The sequence below is a fragment of the Scomber japonicus genome, chromosome 3 (genome assembly GCF_027409825.1).
Source record: "Scomber japonicus isolate fScoJap1 chromosome 3, fScoJap1.pri, whole genome shotgun sequence".
Lineage (NCBI taxonomy): Eukaryota > Metazoa > Chordata > Actinopteri > Scombriformes > Scombridae > Scomber > Scomber japonicus.
This window is the reverse complement of record NC_070580.1, coordinates 17,237,138-17,263,351: the sequence shown is the minus strand read 5'-3', so window position 1 is coordinate 17,263,351 and position 26,214 is coordinate 17,237,138. Positions and strand designations below refer to the sequence as shown.

The 26,214-nt window shown below is 39.7% G+C and overlaps 2 protein-coding genes across 2 annotated transcripts in view; one reads left to right on the top strand and one right to left on the bottom strand.

Annotated features, from left to right (window-relative positions):
- Window positions 1-62: 62 nt before the first annotated feature.
- On the bottom strand, window positions 63-2,016 carry LOC128355460 (putative methyltransferase-like protein 7A). The gene is made up of 2 exons (XM_053315713.1): window positions 1,468-2,016; window positions 63-755 (listed from the first exon to the last, which is right to left on the bottom strand). Exons 1-2 carry the CDS (start codon window positions 1,957-1,959, stop codon window positions 522-524), a joined length of 726 nt encoding a protein of 241 aa, XP_053171688.1. The 5' UTR covers window positions 1,960-2,016; the 3' UTR covers window positions 63-521.
- A 1,864-nt stretch (window positions 2,017-3,880) lies between these two features.
- scn8ab (sodium channel, voltage gated, type VIII, alpha subunit b) overlaps window positions 3,881-26,214 on the top strand; it is a 49,306-nt gene continuing 26,972 nt past the window's right edge. The window contains exons 1-6 of the mRNA XM_053315699.1: window positions 3,881-3,921; window positions 12,389-12,726; window positions 20,533-20,651; window positions 20,925-21,014; window positions 21,110-21,238; window positions 23,231-23,322. Of these exons, the coding sequence (XP_053171674.1) occupies window positions 12,445-12,726; window positions 20,533-20,651; window positions 20,925-21,014; window positions 21,110-21,238; window positions 23,231-23,322 (712 nt within the window). The 5' untranslated portion in view covers window positions 3,881-3,921; window positions 12,389-12,444. The remainder of the gene's footprint in view (window positions 3,922-12,388; window positions 12,727-20,532; window positions 20,652-20,924; window positions 21,015-21,109; window positions 21,239-23,230; window positions 23,323-26,214) is intronic.

Sequence of the window (26,214 nt, the reverse complement as noted above, 5' to 3'; positions counted from 1 at the left end):
GAAAAGGACCCATGTAACAGGTTCAATTCTTCAGACATTAAGACTCAACACAATTTGCTGAATCACAGCATTTTTCTTTATTTTTAATGTCACAATTGACATGTTGAAGACACTAATAAGCCACACCAAGCAGTAGACAGATAAACACCAAAATGTATTAATTCTCTACTGTAGTATTATATTAATTTCAGCAAGCCATTTGAGGATGAGGAATATGGGACATAAAATCAAATAGACATCAAAACTGACTATATTTGGACACTTTCAACACTATACAAAATTAGAAATTTGTCCTATGTTAGATTGTCATTCAACACCATAATTAATTGTCTTTACAAGACGAAACATGAGCACAGAAAGTTTTTTTCAATACAAAAATAAAATAACTATAAAGGTACCTAGCGTTATCTCAATTACTGGTGTTCAATTATATCAGACGAGAGAGGAAAGGCATTTTGTGCTTAGCATGGTCACACACACACACCCTGTGAGGCGAGATAACTACAAAGCTGAACAGACATCTATTTCACAGCATAGCCAATGATGTGTGGGCTGATCACTACGAAGAGCGGCGCTTCAACATGCTTTAGTTTGAGCTCAGAGAATCCAGCTGCCTCCAGATGTTTCCATGTGGCCCGGGTGACCTCACATCCATCACCAAAGTAGTACCAGGCAGGCTGGAGAACATGCTGGAGAAAGTATGCCCAAGAGGAAGGATCTGCAACAACGTGCTCTATGAAATAGAGAGCTCCACCCTGCAAAACCAATATATATGTTTATTTGTCCACCTAGAGTTCATAATGTATTTATAACACCTGTGTTAGTTTTCAGGGTTTCCACTGGCTACTGTAAATCTGAGGATATGGAATGAAACATACTGTAGGTGCTTAAACCTGATGATGACACCACACTGACACCATTTTAGAAGTCATTTTGGACGCTTAATCCAATGAAAAACTTGAAAATCCACCTGAGTCCACCTCAAATAGCCTACATAACATAAACAAAGATATATGATAAAGCTCTTGATTTCAAAACATGATATGAAGTAACAACTATAGTTTGTCCTCACTGGTGGACAAACTATAATCTTTAAAATACCACAAAATTATTGGGCAAATTTCTGTAGGCCAACTGGAATGTCTTCTTTCATTATGGTCAATATATCTTTCGACTTAAAATCCATATTGGTGGGTTTTCATGTATCATACACCAAATGAACCTAAGTGCTTTGTAATACTACAACAGGTTATTCAAATATTGTAGGTCCCAGTCAAAATAGATTTCATTGTTTGTTCAGTCAAGTTAGTTAACCATTAATTTCCAGTAGTGAATGGTGACTTCAGAAGTTGCTGTAAGAAATATATTATAAGAGCAGTGCTGTCTATGCAGGCTGTGATGTAAAAATATTATGAAGTATATCTGCAGTTTTCAATGAAGTTATTTCAGTAGCCACAGACGACTTACTGGTCTCAGTATGCGGTGAGCCTCCCGCAGAGTTTGCGGTATGCTGTTGACAGAGCAAAGCACCAGGGTGCAGACAACCACGTCTACCGATTCGTCCTCAACTGACCCCATGTCCTCCCCCGATGCCACCACAAACTTTTCATACTTGAGATGGTCATTTACGTCCATGCTTTTCTTCAGATATTTCTGGAAATGAGGGTTGGGGTCTGTGCAGATCACCTTACAACCGGATGGATAGTACTCAAAATTTGTGCCACTGCCACAGCCGATCTCCAAAATCGTGAGCTGACCGGCCTTGCTGAACTCTGGAAGAGTGAGAAACAGCTCCTTCTTCTTATCGTGCATTTTCTTGTTGTAGGTGAAAGATATCCGATACACACATAGTGGAAAGACGCGTTTGTATAATTTATACAGGCCGACGGCATCGATCACATGAAGGGGTAACAACAACACATTGACAACAAATGAGCATAATCTCATTAGGAGAGCCATGACAGGTCGCTGTCTTCTACAACTGAAACGCAGCTATCAGCAGTGTGGAGGGAAAACACTCTGTCAGAGAGGAGGGCACATCCGGTTAACATTTCAAGATAAAGGACGACATGCGCAAACACAACGACGTACAACATTTTGACACTGCATATCAAATGGCAGCGGACAAGTACGCCTAAACAATAATTACAATTACAATCCCTGTTAGCTGACTGAATTCCGCTGTTGTCGGAAACAAGCGAAAGTGCAAAACTTTAACAAGACTGAGATTACTTTAACTAAGCAAGTATATCTTAGTTAACGAGATGGTCTCATGTTCTCTTGTTCAATCCACCCAATGCACCGTGATGCTCATTTTGGTCCCAATTAATTTAATTTGTCGATAAAACAGTGTATGCTTTAAGGCGTGTCTATGTTGTCATTTACAAGTCGCTAATACATTTTTTTAAGGCCGTGCCCCTGCGCACTTTGCCCTTTATATCTCTTATGTCTGACCCTGCCCTGTGCATGTGAACGCGTCATGTTCACCTGCAGAGTGAGGCAGAGGTTAAATTAACAGGACCTCACCTTTCTCAGCCCACACTCTACAGAGACGTCTGATGGACATTTATTTTAGTGAGCGTCAATAAAAAAATGTGGGTTACAGATTCCTTTAGGTTTGTTATGCACTTTTAGTTTATATTTCGCCATAAGTATAATTTCTTTCGTCTGAAACATGCTGTGATTAAGAGCCAACTGCCAAATCGTAATAGTCTGTAATAGTCTAAAAGTAATTCAGATGTTGTGCAGTGTTTGCTAATCTTTTACACGATTATTACTGGCTTTCAACTCTATTATATGTGTGAAATTATGTAGAGTTTAGGTTTGCCTTGATGTCCATTGCTAGATTATTAATTAATAGGCCTACTCAGCCTGTATTGTTGTGCTGCATTGTTACAGAACCACACACTTACATAGAGAAACAGAGAGAAATGTTGGTAACGTAATAGCGTAACCCCATAGCCTATTGATTTCCTAGACTGGGCCTACTTGACAGTGTGTTTTCAGTTTCTAAAAGTACGTTGTTTTTGTTGCCTAGAATAATTGTTCTGCGCTTGGTTGAGGAAAAAGAAACTCTAAGTGTGGGCTGTTAAGTTTTTCAGGAGTACAAAGTACATTTTGCTCCAATGGTTTAAGCTAGTTTTTCGCTAGCGAAAATTAGCATTAGCGTGAGCAGCATCAGTTAACCATTGGGATAATTCACTGTGCTAACCAAGCTAAGAGCCGGCCTTACGGTCAGTTCCACACTCTCGTCAAGTTATGGTCACTTTTGGCTCCAAAACCCAAGATGAGGACGGTCAAAATGCCAAACTGAAGGCTTCAAAACAGGCGTCAACAAACCAATGGGTGACGCCACACTGGCTACGTCCATTACCTACAGTCTCTGTATCTAATGGCAGCATGCTTAAATGAAAGTAGCCTACTATTATGCTACATTTTGCAATCTCTTCTAATGTTAACTGACTGAATTGAACAGCTGTTGTTGGGAACTGGACAAAATATACTCATGGATAAAATTATAGTGAAAATAAATGATTCCCCCTTCTGCTGGAGATCCTCGGGAACCTCTCAAGGACCCTTTGGGGCTCCTGGGACCCCAATCTGAGAACAACTGGTGTAGGTTGACAAGACTGGAGATAAACCCTTCTCATATGCTGTTACAACAATGGCAGAGACTTTTGAAGACAATTGGTTATACATCAAGTCTTGTGTGTTGCCATGTGTGTTTGTTTTTTACATAATGCCTCTTCCTCTTTGTGTTTTTTGGCAGATTTTACATCATGCAAATCTGGAAAATGTGAATTCACGGCACCGTAACATGAACAATTCCCACTGACCCAGCCAGTTGTCTGCATGAACACATGGTTAAAAGCAAGAATATCTCCAGCCTAATGGTCACCTTTAAGCCTATCATTACAGCTGGTGAGTAGTGGACACTCAACAGTGTTTTTGGAGTATTTTCTATATGCTGGCTAGCTAAATGTTAGTTCCCCAAGTGTTCCACTGATTTCAAGTAACATTTTGCACAAGTTACACTTCATTGTGTTGTCTCTCTAGTCCAGCACACTGAAAATTAAATGAAACAGTAAATATAAAGATAAAGTCTTTCAATGCAATAGAACCATTAAGTTATTATTTCTTATGCCATTTGGGCGCAGGAAAACTCCTCAACAAGGCAACAACAACACAACCCTCACATATTAGCTCCTTTAAAGTCCCCCTCCACTCAGAAATATTTCTTTTCTTCTTGTGGTTTCAGTTGGATGTTTGCACATACATCTGACAGCACATTGAACCTCAGAGTTTGACACGAGAAGGTAGTTTTCACATTCTTCAGCTGAAAGTGGAAAGTTTCTCTGCTCATTAAAAATCTAATTTTAAGGGGTGGGTGAGCATGATTTGTGACATAACAACTAGTTTGGAAGCCAGTCATGGTCTAATATTCAGTTTACAAAATGTGTCCACCAGAAAAACTTCTGAAATGAATTTGCATATCATTTATTCTGTTATTTATTCTGAAGGAGGAGGAGTAGCTGCCATGCAAAACTATATCAGAGGCTGTTCTCACACATGAGAATTAGGTCCGGACATTTGCCCTTCTACACATGTAGCACACAGTAGGGGATTTTTTTGTGTCAGGTGCATTCACACCTATTGGAAATTCAGTCTCTAATCTTTTCATCAGAAATAAAACAGCTTTTATTTTATGAGAAATCACAGGAAGTGCTCTCTCCCATTAGCACTCACTTCACAGCTAAGCGTTCAGGCCCAGTCAAAACAATGCAGATTAGCGGGCCTACTGTGTTTATCCAGCACCAGTTGAGAGGGGCATGGACTGCTCAAAGACATCACATCTAAGTTTATATTCTGCTTGTTGTTTGATAAATTACTCGTACTGTCTCCCTCACCACCAGATTTTGTGGTACTTACCGCAGTGAGCAGTTGTAGCTCACTTGCTCGCTGTGAAGTCTTTCGAGAATTCACTTCTGTATTCACACAGGGGCTCAATCGGACATCACACAGACTTTTGTATTAGGAAGCTGGCACGGAAAAGTCTGTTTAATGTCTGGTCCGACTGATTTGGACGTTTGTGTTCACACATACAGCTCCTCTGGGTAATGTCCAGAAAATTTCAGGGTTACAGTGCATATGTGAAAGGGTCTAGACACACATCATTTTTCCAAGCAGATTATTTTTGTATGTTTGTAATTCATGTCTGTAAGGGAACTTATTACAGCTAAAAAATCCTCAAGCAGAAAGTGATCAGCATATTCTTTTTGACCAACTGTTCAATATCCAATAGTCTTAAAGTCATTTCTGGAGTATTTATCTTGACAACTCTTTAAAGAAAAAGCTGTTTGTCTTCATTAGTTATAGTTGCTAAGATTGTTTATCTGCAATGTGGTTCTTTTTGTTCGACAGAAAAAAGCTGCTTGCTGCTGCTGTTGCTACAAATAGTATTGACGAGAGCTGAGACTGAACCAAACAGATAATTTGGCTGTTGAATCAAAGCATTCAGCTAAAAGAGGCTATATGGTCCAAAGAGATGAAGAATTTGATGTCAATTCTTCATGTGTTTGTCATCGCACACAAAGTATTACATATTATACATAGTCATTTAATCCATATAATACACTATTCAGGGTTTCCAGGGTGAACAGTTTAGGACTTTTAACCCTTTAAAAAAAAAAAGATTCATTTGTGGGCTTTTAATGCCTTCATTCAGACAGTCTAGCAGAGAGGCCGACAGACAACAGGGAGAGAGAGAGAGGGGAATGACCCATAGGTCCCTGGCCGGATTTGAACCAGGGAAGCTGTGACTATATGGCACACGCTCCAACCACTCAACCACCAGGGTGCTTCTTGTAACCGTTTTTTAAACATACATAATCCATCCAATTGTAGGCCAATGAAACTAATTATTCGGACAAAGGTTTTTAAAAAGTGAGACATTCTTTATATTTCAAGTCAGTCATCCGTCCTGACTCCCAACTGAAAACAAACAAAGCAAAAACCCCTCTAGACTTCCTTCCTTCCTTCCTTACTTCCTTCTTTGACTGCAAAGAATTTGTAACCAATTATTAAATATGATGTAAAATATATAATAGGTTTAGTTTTCCCCTTATGATCTGGTTACCTACTTCAATTAGAGGGACTATGTCAGAAAAGGGCTGTGATTACTGTATTGTTCCTCTGATATAAATAATGATGCTTTCAAATAGAAGTCGTAGTGATTTGACAGAACAATCTCAACTCAAGGTGCACTTATGTGTTTTTTCTGGCACTTTCCACCGTATCTCACTGTCTTCACCAACAAATTTGGTGAAGTTTTCTCAGTTGTCATGGTCTTATAGATGTTTAAATTTCTGAGGTAGATTTTGAGCACTCCCAGGACTTTTCATCCATCTGGAGTTTGACAGTTTCCTCATGACCTTGGAGACGGCAGTTGACAAAACAATCTCAACTCAATGTCTGCTTACTTCATATACAGAGATTGTTTCATTTCAAGTACAGTGTGTTGAAATATGGAGCTAAAACAACAAAAAGTTTCACTCCTGCTACTTATTGATTACAGCAATGTAACCAAATCCTTTTATGGACCGGTCATGGATGTTTGCTCAAAAGTCCTCCCTCCTTGAATCCCATAGTTTTGTAAAGTTAAAACATTGTTTCAGATTACGTTAATCTTTTTATCCACCACTTTATCAATGCACATGTTGTGGTAGTGCAGTGCTATGCAAAGTAACCTTGGAGCCCCTCTCCCTACATCCTCCTGGGTGATCCTGACACAATCTCAGGCCATAGTCTGACGTATAAGTCAGATATATTTTTCTCCCTTCTATGGCACACAATGTACAGGATTGAATGGGAATAGGGTTTGATTAAGAATTCCCCATGCTCAGGAATTTGAAGTACATTTAAATGCTGAACTGGGCTACTTAGATAATGAAAATGCATGCAGTTCTTCAAAGCTCCACCAGATAGAGACATTGTTGGGTCATATTCAAAACGCTTCCTGTATAAAATCCTCCAGCCCTGTATTTTGAAAGGTGAAGGCTGTAGACGAGGGTTCGTACTATGTTGATAGTGATTTTCTTTCAGTGATTGAATGATAGCTGTCTAAACAGACCAATCTGCTGAGTGACCCATGTACAGTTCTTTGACAGAAGTCATAAAGATGCAGTATCGGATACTGCTTATACATCCTCACCACTAAACTGATTTTATTTCAGCCTTGAATAAAGAATTATTGATTGACAAACTAATGATTACTGAATGATTATTGAATGATCTGCTAATTATTTTCTTCTTGGTCAATAAAATGTCTGAGGATAGTAAGGATACACGTCTTGCTTTGTTTGACCCACAGGCCAAAACCCAAAGGTATTCATTTCACTACCATGTATGACAAAGAAAAGCAGGACATTCAAAGAGCAAAGACTAGCATTTCTTTGGGCATTTCTGCACAAATATATGCCAATTATTTGACTAATAGTTGCAGCATATTGGTGCCACTGTGCCATCACCATTTCATGAAAGTCACATTGGACTTTCACAGAATCGCGCTCAGACTGTCCATATGTATTAATTTGTGCTTTTAGGATTTAGTCGGTTGTAAGCAGGACTTTAAGTGGCAGTAGCAGTGAAACTATTGGATATGCATGCTGATTTAAACCTGGGTTGTGCATTGTGGATTGTTTTCACATGATAAATGTTGACATGTCACTGGAAAAGCATGGGTGCAAAATGACTGAATGATTTCATTTAGCTGCTGTGGTTTCAGGGTAATGGTATTGTTCATATTGGCTCACTGTCACACTATCATGGCTTACTGGGAAGCTTGAATAGAACAATAATATTATTAGTAACACTTGAGGGTTTTCTGCTCTGACAAGCCAAAATATCTAATGTGAAAATGGCCTGTATATATATATTAATTTATATATATATATATATATAAATGCATATTTAAAACAGAAAACACGTGTAACAGAGTTTAGGCCATATAAATATACTGTTTCACATGATCAAACTTTTTAACCTTTGTACCTTAATAGTCACACATTGATAGATTATTGACCTGAATGTTTAGTATAACTATTTTGTTTAATACTCAAGTATAAATTGTAATAACACAGCTGCTTCATTTGTTTGTATAACAATTACAGTGTGAAATGGCCCATATTTCTTTTCAAATTGTAATTTGAGGAGCCACTTTCAGAGGAGATCAAAATAAACGCAGCTAATGTTTCCAATAATCAGAATATCAATGAAAACTGATACATGAATAGTGTTGGGTTTTTTTTCTTTTTTTTGCTTACGGTGCTGCGGTCTCTTGTCCGTTATTGAAACTGAAGGCATTTACCGACACTCCCTAACAATTTGCTGAGAGTCATCAATTATGCAGGGTAGCCGCACGCACTGGGAAGGAAGATAGAAGCAACAATATGGCGACAGCCGCAGTTACTCCTGACTCTTTTCTACATCTGCAGTTCAGTGACAGCTGTCTGGATTTCTGTTAATGCGAGAAAAAGTAAGTAGATCATGTGTTTACTGCTTTGCCTGTTATTTTTGTCGGTGGATGGCTCGCAGTCCTACTTTGTCGACTGACTGCATCCCAGTGCCGCAGAGCGGTCCCTCTCTCAGCATCTTTTCCTAGCGTCTTTGGAGGGCTGCTTGCCAGTACATGGCCAAACATGTATGCGAGGCAGCAGATAGAAGTGGGGAAGATGTGATGTTTTTTCTTCAAAAAAAAAAAAAAAAAAAACAGGAGGGGGGGTGTGGGATTTGTGTTGCGACGCGGATGGAGAAAAGGGGGAGACATCAGGTTATTTGGGGTGTTGGCCTGCCGCTGGATGAAATGACATTTCAGTGTGTCAGAATGTGAAACATACGCATATGGGATGTAGAAGTGAGATCACGTCAAACTTCTCCGAGTGGCGACAGTAACTATCCTGTATGTTCCAACTACACCAATAATGCGTCGCTTATCATTTTAGGTAGCTGTTTTTTTCGCCAGCATTATTTTATAACTATGATAGTTTTATTCCCCCACCCCCACACTCCACCTCTGTGCATCCCCCCCTCCCTTCCCCCCCTCCTCATCTCTCTCTCTCTCTCTCTCTCTCTCTCTCTGTCTCTCTCTCTCTCTTTGGAGACTGTATTGCGTGAGGAGGTAGGTGCGTCTTTAGTTTGGCAGTCCTCAAAGGGGCCGCGGCACCCTTTTTTGGTCTTTTCACGCTCCCATTAAAAACAGTTTCCCCCATTATTTTATTCCTCTGTAGACCTGCATCATATGGAGCCTCTCTATCTGTCGCCTAGACATTATCTGTACGGGTGTGGTATAGCCTTGAGGACGTTTTGTTTCTCTCTCTCTCTCTCTCTCTCTCTCTCTCTCTCTCTCTCTCTCTCTCTCTCTCTCTCTCCCTTTTTGCTCTAAATAATTTCTTAGGGAAATTGGGTTCTGATGATGTGATGAAGGGTATAGACTGGTTTGAGTCGAGGCCAGGGACGACTTGTCAGGATATGAGTTGTGCATTCAACTGACCTACTAGTTAGTTAGTTAGAGCCTATAGCAGCAATAAACCACACTGCAGTATTTTAGGCTTTGGCTGTGTAGGACAACGGCGCGCCTCAGCATGAAACAGTGGACTTTACTGAGGACTGCATGGGCTTAAATCACTTTCAGGCAATGCATTGTAAGTAATGTTTAAGTACGATTGTGAAGGGGAGAGGGTGGTCTTCATCCCACACCGGGACGAAGTTATCTGAGAAATTGGGACAGGGGTTATTTATCTGTGTTTATCTCTGTAGTGGGGTTAATGTCATATGATGCACAATTTAAATCTTTGCTTCTCTTAAATGAATTCAGATTTCCAGACAGGGACTTGCGTGAAATGGACTCGTTTATAGGCATGGAGTGGCACCCACCCGGTTGGGGTATACGGGGTTATTTGAGGCCTCTTGCATATTTGGCAGCCAAGTTATTCAATCAGTGATGCTGGACTTGGGCCTGTCGGGCTCAGCCAGTCTCTGCGATGCTGTGGATTTGGACTGAGATACGGCATCTTACTATTTAGTGACAGGCAGCATTAAGACATCACTGCGGGAGATGACGGATGTTTAAGTTTTAACCGGCCCATGTGACTCCGATCCAAGCACCTCTTACACCTCCTCCTCCCGAAGCAGCCGTGTCTCCGCGGTGTCCGATTAGCTCTGTCAGATGTCAGATCATCATCAGAGTGGAGAGAGAGGAGAATAAAACGCTTTTTCCCCTTTCCAGTACGGAGGCCGTGGCGCGCCTGGATGTCTTTCCTGCGTACAGAGGACGCAGCGTCAAAGCGGTTCGCTAAACGCTGCTGAACAGGACAGCTTATCTTTTCCTCGGGAGGCAAATGAGGCTGCTGGAGTTGTTCGTTTTCTCTGTCATCCTTCAGTTTTTTCCCCCGGACTCACTTGACTCATAACGGATTTAACCGAAAACAGGTTTTGGGGCTGTACGCTTTACGTGCGCTAATGGGACTCACTTTAATTGAGTTGGCGATCAGTCTTTTTAAAATCAAAATGTTTGCGTCCATATTTTTATGCAGTGTTACTCATATGACCTAGTGAGTTAGTGGACATCTGCAGAATTTCATCCAGCTCCCTTTTGGTCTCTTCTCAGCTGTGCTGCCTGTTTTTAGATTTGTGGCGTTGCGTGTACAGTGTACATGCGGTGCTGGTCATGCTATTGCATCCCGGTTTGAATCACCTTGCAGGTAGATCAATTGATGTAGCTTTGGTGGAAGGAGACTTAGAGGTTGTACCGAGGTTGGGTTACATGAATCGGAAGATACCGGGCTGTTGGATCTTTCTCTCTGCCCGTGGATTTCTTCTGACTTCTTTCTGATTCATTTTTAAGGTCTGTACCCTTGCTACTGTTTCTCCTGCAAAGCTTGCTGTCGGATTTTTTAATATCCCGAACTGCTACTTGACTGTCAAATATATGGTGTATCAAACAGCTCAGGCATCAGCCGAGTGAAATGTATCTGAGCCTTGGAGAGATGCAGTAGACAATCTTACTGTTTTAACAATGAGTCAGAGCTCCAGAGGTTGAATCATTTCTGCCAAGCCCAGCAATAATTCAGCGTCTTTTGACACACTTCAGCATTTTAGTGTAGGGTGTTTAGTTATTTTGTTAAATTAATAATTAATAAGTTGTCCTGTATAGAGTCATTGTTTTGGTCAGCACAGTATACAGACACTGTACATACTGTGGCCTGTGTTACATGAAGCTACACTGTACACATGGGCAAGTCATATTTTTAAAGGTTTTGATTTTTCGCTATAATAGAAATATTCTCATGCAGTAAACTCCACCTATTCCCGTCTGTCCCATCGATCTCAGTCACATTCATCCATCTGCTTCATCTGTTATTTAGTTCAATTGATAATGATTGAAGAAGTAAACAAACTTACAACAGTGAGTCTAGTTCTTATGATTGATGTGTTAGCCTAACAGCTCACACATCTAGAGAAGAGATTGTTGAGCTCCTGGTCATCTTGGACTGGTCAGACAGCATACATTAGGCTGGTGTGAGCCTGTGTGCTTTATTTTATTTCCGTCATCAGCAAGAGCTGTTTGGAGTCAGTCATAGAGCCCTCCAAAGCAAAACAATGAGCTGAAAGCTGCATAGATCTGCAGATGTGGCTGTCTGCTCTCAATAAGATAAGTAATAATAACAATACTTACAGGCAGATTCATTCTTAATATCAATAATATAGAGCTTTAAGGAAATGTGTAATGCTGCCTTTTGGCAAAGTTAGGACATTGATGTAAATGAAATGTATGAGAATGAAAGACAAAATGTCATGTCAGGGTACAGACAGACAGACAGATGAGTGCCTGGTAGGATAAAGGGCACATCCTCTGTGAGCATCAACTCAATGAGAGAAAGCTTGACATGGTCTTGTTGCTTTTGGGGTCACAAAGATCACAGAAACAGGAATCCAGTGCTTTTTATGTGCTGGGTTTAGCTTTTGAAAATATGGGATTGGTGCTTTGTTCAATAAGGTTGATGGAGAGAGCAAAAATAGTGCCGACTGGCCCATATTCCAAATGTTTGCACTTTCCCAGCTTTATTTTGCTTTGTTTGCTTCTTCTGGCAGGACTAGTAAATTTTAGCCTGTGAGCTGCACTGACACTGGAAAAGAGATGCAGTTGGTTTTTATGTCTCTTTCAGCTCTAAATGCTAAACATGTCAACTTTTTTCAACCATAACTATTCTTTGCTTTGCTACTATTAAAGTGATTCTTGTAAAAATATCTACACTAGATGGCATTATTTAAAGTGATTTGTTTTCTCTGCTCACTCTTTCTTTCTCACTGTGTGTCGCTCTCTTCCTCTCAGAGGTGGATGTCTGGTATGGAAAACAAATAAAGTGGAAATAGCTGCAGGATGAAAACATGGCCGCACCCCTTATGGCACCCCCAGGACCTGACAGCTTCAAGAAGTTTACCGCGGAGACTCTTGCTAATATCGAGAAGCGCATCAAAGAAGAGAAGAACAAGCAACCGCCCAAGCCCAGATCGGACAGTAGTCACCGCGACACATCTGATGAAAATGAACCCAAACCCAACAGAGACCTGGAGGCTGGGAAGAGCCTGCCGTTCATCTACGGCGATGTTCCCAATGGAATGGCGGCCACGCCATTGGAGGATTTGGACCCATACTATCTGAACAAGAAAGTGAGTTATCACACGGGTCAGCTTTCCCCAAACAACCACTATACACTGAAGATACCTTTGCTTTTTCGCTCATTTAGAGGTTTGTAGTAGATTCATAGAGGATTAAAGATTATAGTTTATAGTTGTCAGTCTTAACTGTCAAAACATACTCAGGTCAAGTAATTGCTTTCACTTCAGTGACATGGATACTGTAATTGCAAAGATGACCTTGAGGCATTTAACACTGGTACTGGGACTTAGAGACAGTCACTACATAATCATTGTGCACATAGAGTTGATACAAAGGCTGTGAGTTTTTGAGTGCAGCCGTATAATCAAAGCACAACTGAGATGGAGGGACACTGTTCCTTTGCTTCTGCATCACAGCAGGGTTGCTAGCAGGGTTGCTGTGGATGTGGCATTTCTCTTAAAGGTTTATGCAGTGATGTTTAATTATTGTTATGTGAGTGTTAATGCTCATGGTGGAGATGATGTAACAGCTGTAGGGGTTTGATTATATTTCTGAATCTGGTAAACTGTCTAGCAATATGGGGGTCTGAAACTATTTTTTATCTCTACGCTGCAAGCCAGGTTTTCATCAGAGCATACATTAAGTAATGTTCTCTTTGAAAATCTCTGTTTTTTTTTCTGTACAACTTTTGTGGATTTTTTTTTTGGCATTCTGTTTCAGTGTTAGACAGTGGGTTACTTTAGGGAGATAATACTAAACATCTAAAAAAGGTTATTACATACCATTGCTGAAGGTCATATCACTGTTAGTTTAATTTCATAATTATCTAAGATGATGTTACTTTTCATCTTGACTATGCTACACGGCTACATCATTTCTGCATGTAAGAATGAATGTGGTACATGTGCAAATGACACAAACCACGTCCGATTTTATCCCCAAATGATGCACTTTTTATCGACTAGAGACAAGACTTCAAGGTTATTTAGGCCCACACCACTTCAAACTCTAGCCCGGCTCCGCCATTACTGTCGCTCAGTAGCAGTGGAGGGATGAGGAGAGATGGCAGAAGATGGCAGGAGAGGACAGGAAGTGGAGAGGAGAGGGCAGCAGCGTGTGGTAGTACCTTCATCTGTGTAGAGGTGTGGAATAGCCGGTCTCCTGTGTGGTGGCAGTGATAATGTAAGAGAATCTGCGGCCTGCACAGCAGCAAGAAGCCCATAGTCAGCAGGACCAGCCAGCTCAGCCAGCAACACTCCTTCATAGGGTGGATGAAACTATCAAGTGTATGTGCCTTTTCTGATCTATTGATCCACAGCCCCAGTTCAGCTGTTGCCACAAGAAGGGATGCATTCTTGTCTTAATATCCTTTCCAACTTTGCTTATTGCCCAAAGCATACTACTACTCTTCCATAATTTCCTCTGTGGCATCTCCCCTGCCCCATTTCTTAGGTAATTTGAAGGATAGTTTATGTGCAGTTGTTTATCATGGCCAGTACTCTCATTCCTCCTTTACCTGTAGTGGAAGGTGTTTTTGTCTCAGTTATATGCATGTGTGTGTGTGTGTACATAGGTTATCTGCACAAGAAAAAAAAACTATACTGGACAAGATACTACAATGTCAATATTATAGTATCACAGTGTGGATCAATGCTGTCAGGGTTTCTTAGTGTGTGTTCATATGTGGAAGTGAAAAAAAAAACAAGTATTCTGTTTCTAAAATCAATTTTACTCTACATGTTAGTGGGGTCACCAAACCTACAGTTTCATGGAATTATTGCTCCTACAGGACATGTATACTTAATGACACTAGAGGGTTTTAAATATGTTGTGCAAAAGCTGATGTGAAAAATAAGATTAGCAACTGTAGAAATACATAGATCTAATTCATAGCTGATCCAGATGAGTAAACATGCTGAACAAAAGTAAACAGTCACAAAGTATTCCAGTGTTCAGGTTCAATATGTTACGGTTCAAAGCTTTAAAGCACTGAGTCTTATAGTTTATGTAAGAAACAATGTAATGAAAAGTTGTGCATATTTTCAGCTCCTAGATGTTCTGAATGTGCCTCTCATCCTCATTTACAGTATGGCAATACTGAAGATAGACCTCTGGTTTATCTATTTTCTCACATTGTTATTGGTAAGAGTTGTGAAATATGATTAACTATACATTATAGATATGATAGTGTTTAGCCTGAAAACACGATATTGTTGATCTACATAAGAAAAGTCATTTTATAAATGTGTTTTTGGTCAGAATTTACCAATATGTGTTTGCCAGTGGTCACAGATTTATAGATGAGTGAATATAGCATTAGCTGGAACCAAATTCAAATGAATAATTGTTTAATAAGTGATGCAGGTACATCCAGAGATGTTGTGCCAACATCCCTATATAATGACTGTTAGGATTAAATTCATAAGTGGTATAAAAATGTGTCACCAACATCTTCAACATGATAATTTAAAATAATGAAATCCATGAAATTAGAGCATAGTTGCAGTGCAGTTGTCTCTGAGGTGCCTTACTAAAGGGCTTTTTCAAGGAATTTATAAAGGAGGGTAGGGACACTGGGCTGCTACACTGCCGGCCATATTGCTTATCTTATCTAACTATTAGGCTATAGCTTAGTTACCTCATATGTGATTCTGTGTGTATCAATACAGACATTGACTTCTCTTCATTCTGCTTAGTCAAAATCTGCAAACTTCATCATAAACATCCACGTGGTGTGCCAACAAGTTCAAAAAGAGTCCCAGGCTAAAACCTCATCTTCCATCTCCATCTTACTATCATTCATATCAATCATCTTCCTAGTCCACTAATGTATCTGTCCATTATCACACTTGAGGAAGTACCTCCCAGTATATTCATATAGTCCTCCTCTGCTGTTTGTGTCCTCACCTTTCCAGGCTGCTTGTCTCCTCTACTCGACCGACAGTCATCCTATCGCTTACCATTGCACTGTATGTCAATGAGTGTGTCTAAGTGTGTGTGTGTGTGTGTGTTTGTGTTTGTGTGTGTGTGTGTGTGTGTGCGTGTGTGTGTGTGTGTGTGTGTGTGTGTATTACCATCAGCTGCAGGAAACCTGATCACAGCACTCATGCATCAAAGAGAGGAAGAGGGGGCAGTGGTGAGGAAGAGAAATGCAGCGTTGCAGTTCTTGTTTTCCCCTGTGATGGGGAGAGGACTGCTTGGGCTTTTCAAACGTCTGATGTGATTAGGTAACGTTAAAGCTGCTGTAGTCATACAGGAAAAGGCTGGACGCGATGGAAGGCGTACTAGTGTTTTAGCTGGCACCGTCCACGTGCACAAGCTTGTGTTTATGTGTAGGAGGAAGATTTCGATATACATGGACATAAAGTTAAGATGATTCAGCTTATTTTGGCTCTTGTACAATATGGACAAAAAAGTGGTTTGAACACCTTTCAGGTTTTATCGATGCAGAAGCTTTATTCTCTTCCTTTTGTGGTGTTATAACAACACTGTGCAGTAGACCAGTCATTTCTGCCCAGGCTTCTGCAGAGCAGCAGCCACTAGTGAGCACACAAGGGGAGCTCACGACTAAGGCAACAGTAGCCTCTGAATCTTAGCATATAGCATTGCACACACCATTACGTTATGTCCTCTATTTCACTATCTCTGTGTCCGTGCGTGTGTGTGTGTGTGTGTGTGTGTGTGTGTGTCTCTGTCGATTACGCTCCTTTTCCTTCTCCCGTCCACTGCCTCTTCTCCGTCGTTCTTGTTTTTTTAGGGTGTAGTAAATTAGAGCGAGGGCCAGGCTTTAGTGCTCTGTCTGAGCCCTCAGTCTCTGATGACACAGCATCCTCCTGTACAGAGCTGAGTGAGGAAGGGATGGGGTGGAGGGGGTTGAGTGTGCTTCCACTGCTCAGCCAGGTTGGTTAAAAGATGTAGGGTGGGGTAAGGAGTAGAAAGTGGAGTTTTGCAGCACAGCACACAGGTAGAGAAATAGGATGACGCATTTTTTCATATGATATAATTTGCAGGGAATTACTTTACATACTTAGGTGAGATATTAATGGCAAAGTCCTCATTGCAGTGAGCTCAAACAGATGTACATGTGTTCAGTTTCAGGCTATTATGCTTAATGGATATTAAATTAAAATCCTCATGAGGTCTGTGCTGTTTTGTCACCAAGTGTCAAATTATTACAGTGAACAATGTTTGACGTAATTTTGCTCCTAAAAATTGAATCGAGATGCACTTTGTCAATACTCCTTACAAAATTTCATTTCAACTAATTTCCAAAGCATACTTTCCTATTTCTATGAAGAGGCCTTTGAATCCAAAATTCACATTTTTAAAATGTATGTGGAGTTTGTGAAGGACATTTAGAGCTGTAACTAAAGCGTGTTTTCATTATTTGTATTACTTGATTCCTTTTTTAGTATGGAATATGAAATGGTGATTAATGCCCATCACAGGTTCCCAGATCCCAAGGTGACACCTTGAAATAGCTTGTTTAGTCTGTCCAACAGACTACAACTTAAAGGTATTCTTAATTTACAGTCATAAAAGGGAAAATATTGACTCATTTGAGAAGCTGGATGCAGTTGATTAAAAAAAAGGCCAAAACCATAGTCTGTTTTGTGAAGTAGATCAGTGCAGTCGGTGTCATACTGTGATGATTAAGAGAAGTACAACACCCCTTCCCCATGATTTTGTCTCTATTGTATCCATGCTTAGATCTCACTCAGCCCTCCCTCTCTTTCTCTGCCCCCCACCCCCATCTCATTCTCAGTTTCTCTCTCTCTCTGCTGCATGCCTTCCCTTTCCTCCTCCTCCTCCTCGTCCTCCTCCTCCTCCTCCTCCTCCTTCCGTCTACCCATCCATCTCAGGTTTGGCTCTCTCCCCTCTGCAGCTCTCGGGCTTTCTTTTCTGCATCACTCCCCCTCCACCCCTTCATCTCTCTCTCTCTCTCTCTTTCTCTCTCTCTCTGTCTTCAGCTCTCTTTGCTGCTGTCCCATACCCCTGCAAGCCCCTCTACATATCCCTGCTCCACTATTCCTCCTCCTCACCCACACAGACACACACACACACACACTGTCCTTGCAGCTGCAGTCTGCCTCCTAATTCTTGCATGTGTGCCTTTTTCTTTAACGCTCTGTTGAGAATTAGGAACATTTCACCTCACCAGCTTTGCAGCAAATAAGGCTTATCCTTACAGTGAAGCTCGGTCTGCTGAATTGTATGTTGGCACATATTTGTAAGTATGTATGTATGGTATACACTCAAATATGCAATTAAATGGACAGATATGTAGATGAGAATGTTTAGTCGTGCATTACAGGCACTGTGTTTGACATACACAGTGTTTTATGAGGCATAGTGCCTGTCCGCCATAGTCGCTCAGTGTGACTCCCTGTGATGAGATGCAATTCATCCTCAGTTCACCAAGCATAGTAGTGCTCTACATGGTCGATATGTTTTGTGAAAAACAAAGTAAAACCTGCAGTTGAATGACGTGGGATTCATTGTCTGTCAACAAACTACACAGAGTCTCAGTAAGTTTGTCTGATAAATTAGGAACAGCAGAGTAATCGTGCTGCTTACCTCGATGACACGTTGGAGTCTTCAATTCATCTTAAGGTGCAATAAGCGGCTGTTACCTGACCACATAGGTTTGCTTATATTCTCAAATTGAAATACGTCCTCTACTAAAATTGCATACAATTATGTGTGTTAATGTTGACATTTTGGCATTATTACATATTATTTATAGATCAAATCATTTACTTGTGTTTATATAGTTTATCTGTAAAATAGCAAATGACAGTGGAGCTTTTAGTGAATAAAGCATGTATTCTGTATTTTATAAGCTTTGGTGGTTGATTGATTATACATTAATGTGGCTGCCGATCAATTAAGGAAATTACCTGTCCTTTGAAACCCTTGTTGTAGCTCTGTCAATTTGCCAAGTTTGCGTCAACAGCACATTTTTCTGTCTCCAAGTCGACCCAATTCATTGAGTAACGGAAGCCTTTTTTGGAGTTAATTTGTGAATCCTTACAAAAATGTCAACTCAGTAAGGAAAAAGCAGAGATGTTCTATATGTGAGATTGACTACAACTAATCTAGTGGATTTATCCATGATTGCATGGGGAACATAGGTATGCTTGCAGGGTGTAGCTGCTAACAAGATATTGCTAATTGTACAGCCTCTCCTTCCATCTACATGCTGTATTTGCTTGGTCAGCAAACACTTGGTTTGACCTCAGAGAGAAAGATTTACCCTTTGGACATGACTGTAGATCATGTGTGTTGATGAAGTATAGATAATTATTTTCACCTTGTGACAGGAAGAATAGTGAAAGGATATTTTAAGTAGTGTAGATGCTCCATAAGCAAAAAAGGCAAAGAGAGAAAGGGAGAGAGAGAGAGAGAGAAAAAGAGAGAGAGAAGAGTCTTTTGATGCAGAGAATACATCTTGTCTTTTTCCAGACTGCAGACGCTATTTTTAATTTAATTTAATTTGAGGACACCACTAGTCTCAGGACATTTCTGGTCGCCTCACCATCTCTTTCTAGTGTTTCCCGTGGTGTAAGCCACGTGTGTGTGGTTCACAACACGGGTGTGTCCACAAGTGAGTTATCATTTGTGAGTGCAGTGATTATTATATGCCTGAAAGTAAACTAGTGGGGTTTAGGATCTGCTGTGGTTTAATGAATCTTGAACACCAACACCTTGAATTCAAATTGAAATAAATTGTTAAAGTTTGTGATCATGGATTGACATCTTCATTGTTCTGGTTACACATATACAGGTTTTCAGTAAATACTCGCAGTCATCATGGTCAGTGGTGTCATAAATACACATAAGTGAATGTGGTAAAGGAGGTAATAAAAAAAACAACAACATTGCACATTATCAGTGAACCAACTCTAAACTATGATGCATTGAAGTATGAAAGAAAACTGGAAGCATTGTCTTTGGTTAGCTAGCTGTAAATATAGTGTCCTAGTAGTCTGTTTGTTTGTAAATAATGCCCATACATCTCACTCTGACCCCACATCGTCTTTGTTCAAAAACAGCTACAAGCACACACAGGTGTGCACACACAAACACACACTCAGTCGAACACAGAGGAGGCTGCTGCCTCACCCCAGTGCCCAGCCCCACTTGGCCCACTGCTGTTTATGGGTGGGGAGTGGTTTGTTGAGAGCCTAGAGTCAGCAGATCTGGCCCTGATCGATGACAGCATTTGCGGTTCTCTTCCAGTAAGAGCTTTAAACCTGGGGAGAAGAGAGTCATTTGGCTACAGTGAGGGGAGAGCTTCACATGCGCCTGTCTGCTGCTCCTGTCATGCTGAAAGCTCCCCAGGACTGAGGCTCTGTCTGATGCAAGCAGGGCAGAGGTGTTGACTGTACTTCTGGCTCTCAGGTGACACAGAGGGAGTGATGTCAGAGGAGTAAAACACAGTCTCGCTCCCACTGACTGAATGCCCTTTTCTACACCTTTTAACTATTCTGTGTGCTATGTATAGCACACTGTTAAAGTGACAAATGGGTTAAGTGACAACATTTTGAGACTCCTATCAAAATGCCACGTTCAAAATGAGTTCAGTATCACCTGTTTCGTGAGAACTAGCCCTGAAGTTGCAGGGGAAACCAATGCAGCAGTGCCTCATGACTCAGAGGTAAACTCAGGACTCACATCAGTTTATCAGCAGTCAAGCTACAGCCATCATCACCTTTTTAAAAAAAAAATGACATAGAGCAAAGGTTTGTAAACCATATACTGAATAATAATATGTGCCATGTATTTTCTGCTGATGATCTAATTGTCTCTCTCTCTCTCTCTCTCTTTCTCTCTTTCTCTCTCTCTCTCCACAGACATTTATTGTTATTAACAAAGGGAAAACAATCTTCCGCTTCAGTGCCACGCCCTCCTTGTACATCTTAAGCCCTTTTAATTTACTTAGGCGAATAGCTATTAAGATTTTGATACATTCATATCCTTTCAAGTGAAGAGATTAATTTTCTACGCTTTACAGTGGATGAAAACAAACGTTACACTATTGTATGTGGTTTGTTTGTTCTGCTTGTGTGACAAATGGTCAGTTAAAAGTAAGTGAACTTGAAATGCACTGTAAGCACTAAATCACTGTCTTCTTCCTACTCTGCTGTCTTTGAGCTTTTCTTCAATACTAAAGCTTTATTTCAGTAATGAGGATTTATGTTATGACTAATATTGTTCAAACTTTCCTTAACATCCGTCTCCTCACGTTATTCAGCATGATCATCATGTGTACGATTTTGACCAACTGTATATTCATGACATTTAGTGACCCCCCAGAGTGGTCCAAACAAGTAGAGTAAGTACACGTTCTTTACTTCTTCTCACAAATGTTATCCATGTTTATTGTATTTGTCACCATTTACTGTCTTCTCTCTTTTTTTTTTTTTCAAGGTACACTTTCACAGGTATCTACACATTTGAATCACTCACAAAAATTGTTGCCCGAGGTTTCGCTATAGATGGGTTCACATTTCTCAGAGACCCATGGAACTGGCTGGATTTCATGGTCATCTCAATGGCGTAAGTATTTTAACTCGTAATTATTAATAAGAAGAGCAATGAAAAATTAAAAGAGTTTCATAAAAAACTGTGGTCAAACGTAAAAAAAGGGGTAAGCGCAGCAATTAGAGTGAGAACTCAAACAGGGAATTTCAACATAACTGATCAAAATATCTTAATATTTTAGTGTTTTAGTAGTAATATGGATAGAATCATTTTGAAGAGATTTATTTTAGCTATACTAGTGTGTAAATCCTAAATGGCAACAGACATTTCTCAGTGCAGAGAGTCTGGCTTCTCAAACACAGGTGTAACTAATCACATTAATATCGGCCACACCTTGTGTAGGTTTGCTTGTATCTACTATTTATCTGACTATGACTATTTATTGTAATTTCTATTGATATTTTTAAACATATAAATTAAAATATATTTTTTTATGCTGCTAAGTGGGGTGGATTACTGCTGGATTACATTTAGTTATGTTTTAATATGCAATGACAATAAAGCATCTATCTATCTACATTTCTGACCTGACACTTTACATTTCACAGAAAAATCACAATATATCTCAAATTACAAAATATGATTGATGAAATAATGTCAGTTTTGTGTAGTTTCTATTTCACTGTAAATTGTATGAATATTACCACTTTTAAAGCACAGATATTTCTCCCAGTATGCACACATAAATAAAATAAAGTCTGCCTTGCATTCACAAATATTGGCAGTTATGCTTTTATCTTTTGGTCCCTAAAACAGGTATTTTTGGAAGTCATGTGATGCTAAAGTGACTTCCTATTTACACAGTTATTGGATGGCACTGCAGATGTTTCCAAGCAATTGATTTGCACATTACTGTAAAGTCTTGCTAAGTCTATGTTTGATCGGTGCAATCTGATAGTAAATCACTAGTTTGAAACTAGTTATTAGTCACTAAGAATTTAAAGATATTAAACACAAAGTTGTGGATTTTCGATTAGCTGGTAAAGCCAAGTCCTGGTGTTGTGCACACTGTCTCACTGATGTGACTAATGAGATACATCATTAAAGTTATTGGTGACACCTGTGCTTTCTTAACGAGGCAAAATGTCTGCTGTGAGAAAGGGTTGAGGCTCATTCACCATGCCCTATAGAACACACGCTCAGTATTTTACTCTATAGTGAGCACTACATTTAGATTTGATACTACATTTAATGTAATCACTGACTGTACAATCACACAATGAGGCACTTTATAGTGAATACATTTAGATGCAAAATGTGGACACTCAGATACAACAGCAGAGGTTAAATATAGTGAATTCAGTCATTTTATTTTTAGTGCAAAAATGTTACGACTAAAAATGTTAGGTTAACATTTGTAATCAGATTATGCTAATTTACGATTAACTAACATGTTCCATCATGGTGTATGTCTTTGTTTTAACCTTTTAAGAACAAACTGCTGTTTTGTAGTCTGCTGGAGTGGTTTTAAAATTGAACAGCACACTGGTTTAATTTAAATCATAATGGATAACAACAGCACTCCCCCATCTAAAAGCTGCTGTGGGCAACTTTGGAGAAATGAAAATAATATGAAAGAACAAAACCAGAAAAACACATTTTTTATCAACACAGCCATTGCAGCAAAAAACACACATTATGGTCAAACACCATGTTTTTTAGCAGCCTTTATGAATGTAATACTTTTCATGCATGGTACAACTTTGTGAGCTCAGCCTAGTTACAGTAGTAGTTACAGTAGATTGGTTATTAAACTTTTTGGTCTGATTCTGTTATTCCCACTCAGAGCCCTGATTTTAATAATCTATGTATGGAGGATCTTATAAAAATTGTACTAAATATTGAAAAAACAACAACTTGTATGGACAATTGCCTACAGCACCTTCAGTCTACTTCAGTCCATCATACTACATTGAAAATGCTTTTTAAAATATCATCTAACCATATATTCTTTCTTTCCAATGTTTGGGATGGCTGCTGAGTAACTGTATCTGATCCACCTTGCAGGTATATAACAGAGTTTGTAAACCTAGGCAATGTGTCAGCTCTGCGTACGTTCAGGGTTCTGAGGGCTTTGAAAACAATTTCAGTTATCCCAGGTAAGAGAGTCCAGGTGTTTGTGTTTGTGGGTGGGCGAGTCACGGGGTTGATGTTAGGTGTGGTTTTGTTTCAGTCCCTATCCTCTCCACTTCCTCCTTCGTTCTCTTCCTACTGGTCGGACAGGCGTACTCTCTCTCACCGTGGTGTCCCCCGCTGATCTTCGATGGTGGTGCTGGTGTCGTGCTCTTGCGCGTACATGCGTGCGTGTGTGTGTTGTTATCGTGTGTGTTGTGTGTCATGGGGTTTTGTTCTGTGTGTCATCCTACCTTGTTACAGATATATAACAGAATTTGTGGACCTTGGGAATGTCTCGGCGCTGAGAACGTTCAGGGTTCTCCGAGCATTGAAAACTATTTCTGTCATTCCAGGTGAGACTCCCATTTAAACACTAAGGCTGAGCTTACTTCATCTATTAGCCGTCTTTATTACTGTTTATTTGACTTTTTATTTTATTTTTTAAAACAGGATGTTTTAGAATATATACATTATTTTGTTTTATTTCTGTTTGATGACTCAATCAAAAATGGTAGCAATACATTTTTGATAGGCTTAGCAGTCTATTGGCAGTATTGTGGGGTCACATGTCCTATATGGACACCTGGAGTAATGCAGCACTTGGTGGTACACAACAGCTATCTGTCTGTACAAGTATCTAATACAACGAGATAATATGATAATATAGTGGAAGAGTTTAGATGTTATTTCCAATGAGTCAAATGTTTAAATGAACTAACTCATTAGGGATAAAACATGATCTTTGCACATTTGGCTACACTGACCCACATTTTCTCAGTCTATGACACTGCCTCCCATTTTCTAAAGATGATGTAATTCTCTAAGACTGCCAAGCCTAATTTGACAACACATCAACGCTGCATGAAGCTTTGAGACACATGCATTTACAAGTTTGGCTTCAAGGGGCTTTTATTTGAATTTTGCTTTTTGTTCTTTAACTTGAGAGTTATGTAGTAGGCTTCTGATTGCTTTTTTCTTTTTTTTTTGAAGATCTTTATCCATCCTGGGAGTCAAAGGGAGACACATAAAAAATAAATAAATATCATAAGTTTAAAAAAAAAAGCTATGCATATATCTCAGGGAACACACTATGGCATACGTTTACATTTGCTTATATATGAACTGTTTTGTAAACAATTAAATTCAAAAACTTTGAGATTATTTTAGCTCATCCTTACACATGCACACATGCTGCACATGTGCACACTCAGTACAATAGTCTCAGCCCCCAGTTTATAGTGCTCAGGCCTGAGGGCTCCCCCAGCTTTGCATGAGTGTGAGAAAGGGGTGCCTGGGATGGGAACAGTTCTTCAGTGAAAGCAAGGTCACCATCACAGTTTACAGACAGGTGATGCTGACACAGAGTCAATTTCTTCAGCCTTGGCGTTTAAATGACCTGCATGCCACCTCTCATTGCCCACCCACCTTCCACCACCTCCCCTAGGCCACCAACTCTTCTTCGCCTGTCCTCTCTTTCTCCTCTTCACTTCCTGCTTCCTTGACTGGGCCTGGTTATGTGCGCCGTTTGCTGTGTGTGGTGCTGCTGTGTTCAGCTGGTATAATCATTCACTGCCGTTAGTCAGGGATGTTCCCTTTAGATGGACACAATGAGTGAAGAGAAGCAAAATCCCATGATACAATTTCTATTCCTCTGATCCTAAATCCAGGTGTGGTGCTATTTGCACTTAGTAGGTGGAAAAAGCTTCAAACAAATATGCTAAAACACATGTCTATATAACTATTTACTCACAGAGGAAATGTAATATGAATATGAAAATGTGTCTCTCTGATGGGAACATCCCATGCAGCTGCAGTTTTATGGTGTGATGTGTTTTATGAAGAAAAAAACCCCAAATAAACATGACCTCTATCTAAATTTGTGGTTCACCTTGAATGCACCACTTAAATTATAGTGGAATCAGTCTGCTGTTATTACACACTATACTGTCTTGTCTTTCATTTTAATGAAAGTATCTCACAATATCTTTCATAATCATATAGCTAACAACCTGCATTCAACCCCACAACAAGTGTCCATTCTATGTTGATGCAAAATCTCATGTTAGTCTTCCAAACCAGGAAAACATTTTTGCTTTATGCAGCTTTGTCTGTGTCTTAACCTTTACAGTTTATGGTGGTTAAGAGAAACTTCCTGTGAAAAAGTACTGACAAGTGTGATGGTGCATGAAAGCATTGTCATCTATGATAAGCACATAATACTAAAAATAGTGAAGTGGTCCTTTTGAAAGGAGGTACAGTAAGGGAGAAAAGAGCAGTATGTTCGGCAAAACTTGTTAAGAGTAGAACAGTGAGATTAATTTTGTATGTTCTTAAAGCTGCCAGTATTTTAAACATCTACTATTTATCTTATTCAATTCAGTAATAATGATTAATGTGCTTTTTAAATTACTTTTACTTTTTTCACATGTGAGATTATTGACTTGCTGATGGTAAAAACTATAAATCTATATTGATATAATAGATATGATGTATAATCAATGTGTCACATTTATTATAAAAAAGACAGAAGACACCCAGTTTCATGGTATGGGATCATTCTCTTTATTTGTAATAAGTATTATTTATAACAAGTAATAGTAGCCTGAACTGACCGGAAGTCAACTGTGATTAAAAAAGCAGAGTACAGGATACAGGGTTTCTCTTCCCTGGAGACATGAAGATACAGGACAACATGATCCTCTACCTATGAGCTGCAGAGTCGTACCTGCAGATAGTGACTAGAGATATTAAGCCCCCAGTCCAACACACACAGACGACACTTTTTTATTACCGTGTGGGACCTCTTGTAGCATTATTGCATTGTGCTTACATTATTTATGTTTGGATATCAGTGAATTCCATTTTCTAAACCAGAT

Excerpts from the sequence above, each read along its gene's own strand:
- LOC128355460 (XM_053315713.1), bottom strand. The coding sequence starts at position 1,959 with ATGGCTCTCCTAATGAGATTATGCTCATTTGTTGTCAATGTGTTGTTG. Across the intron at positions 756-1,467 it reads CTCACCGCATACTGAGACCA|GGTGGAGCTCTCTATTTCAT; the intron begins GTAAGTCGTCTG and ends TTGGTTTTGCAG.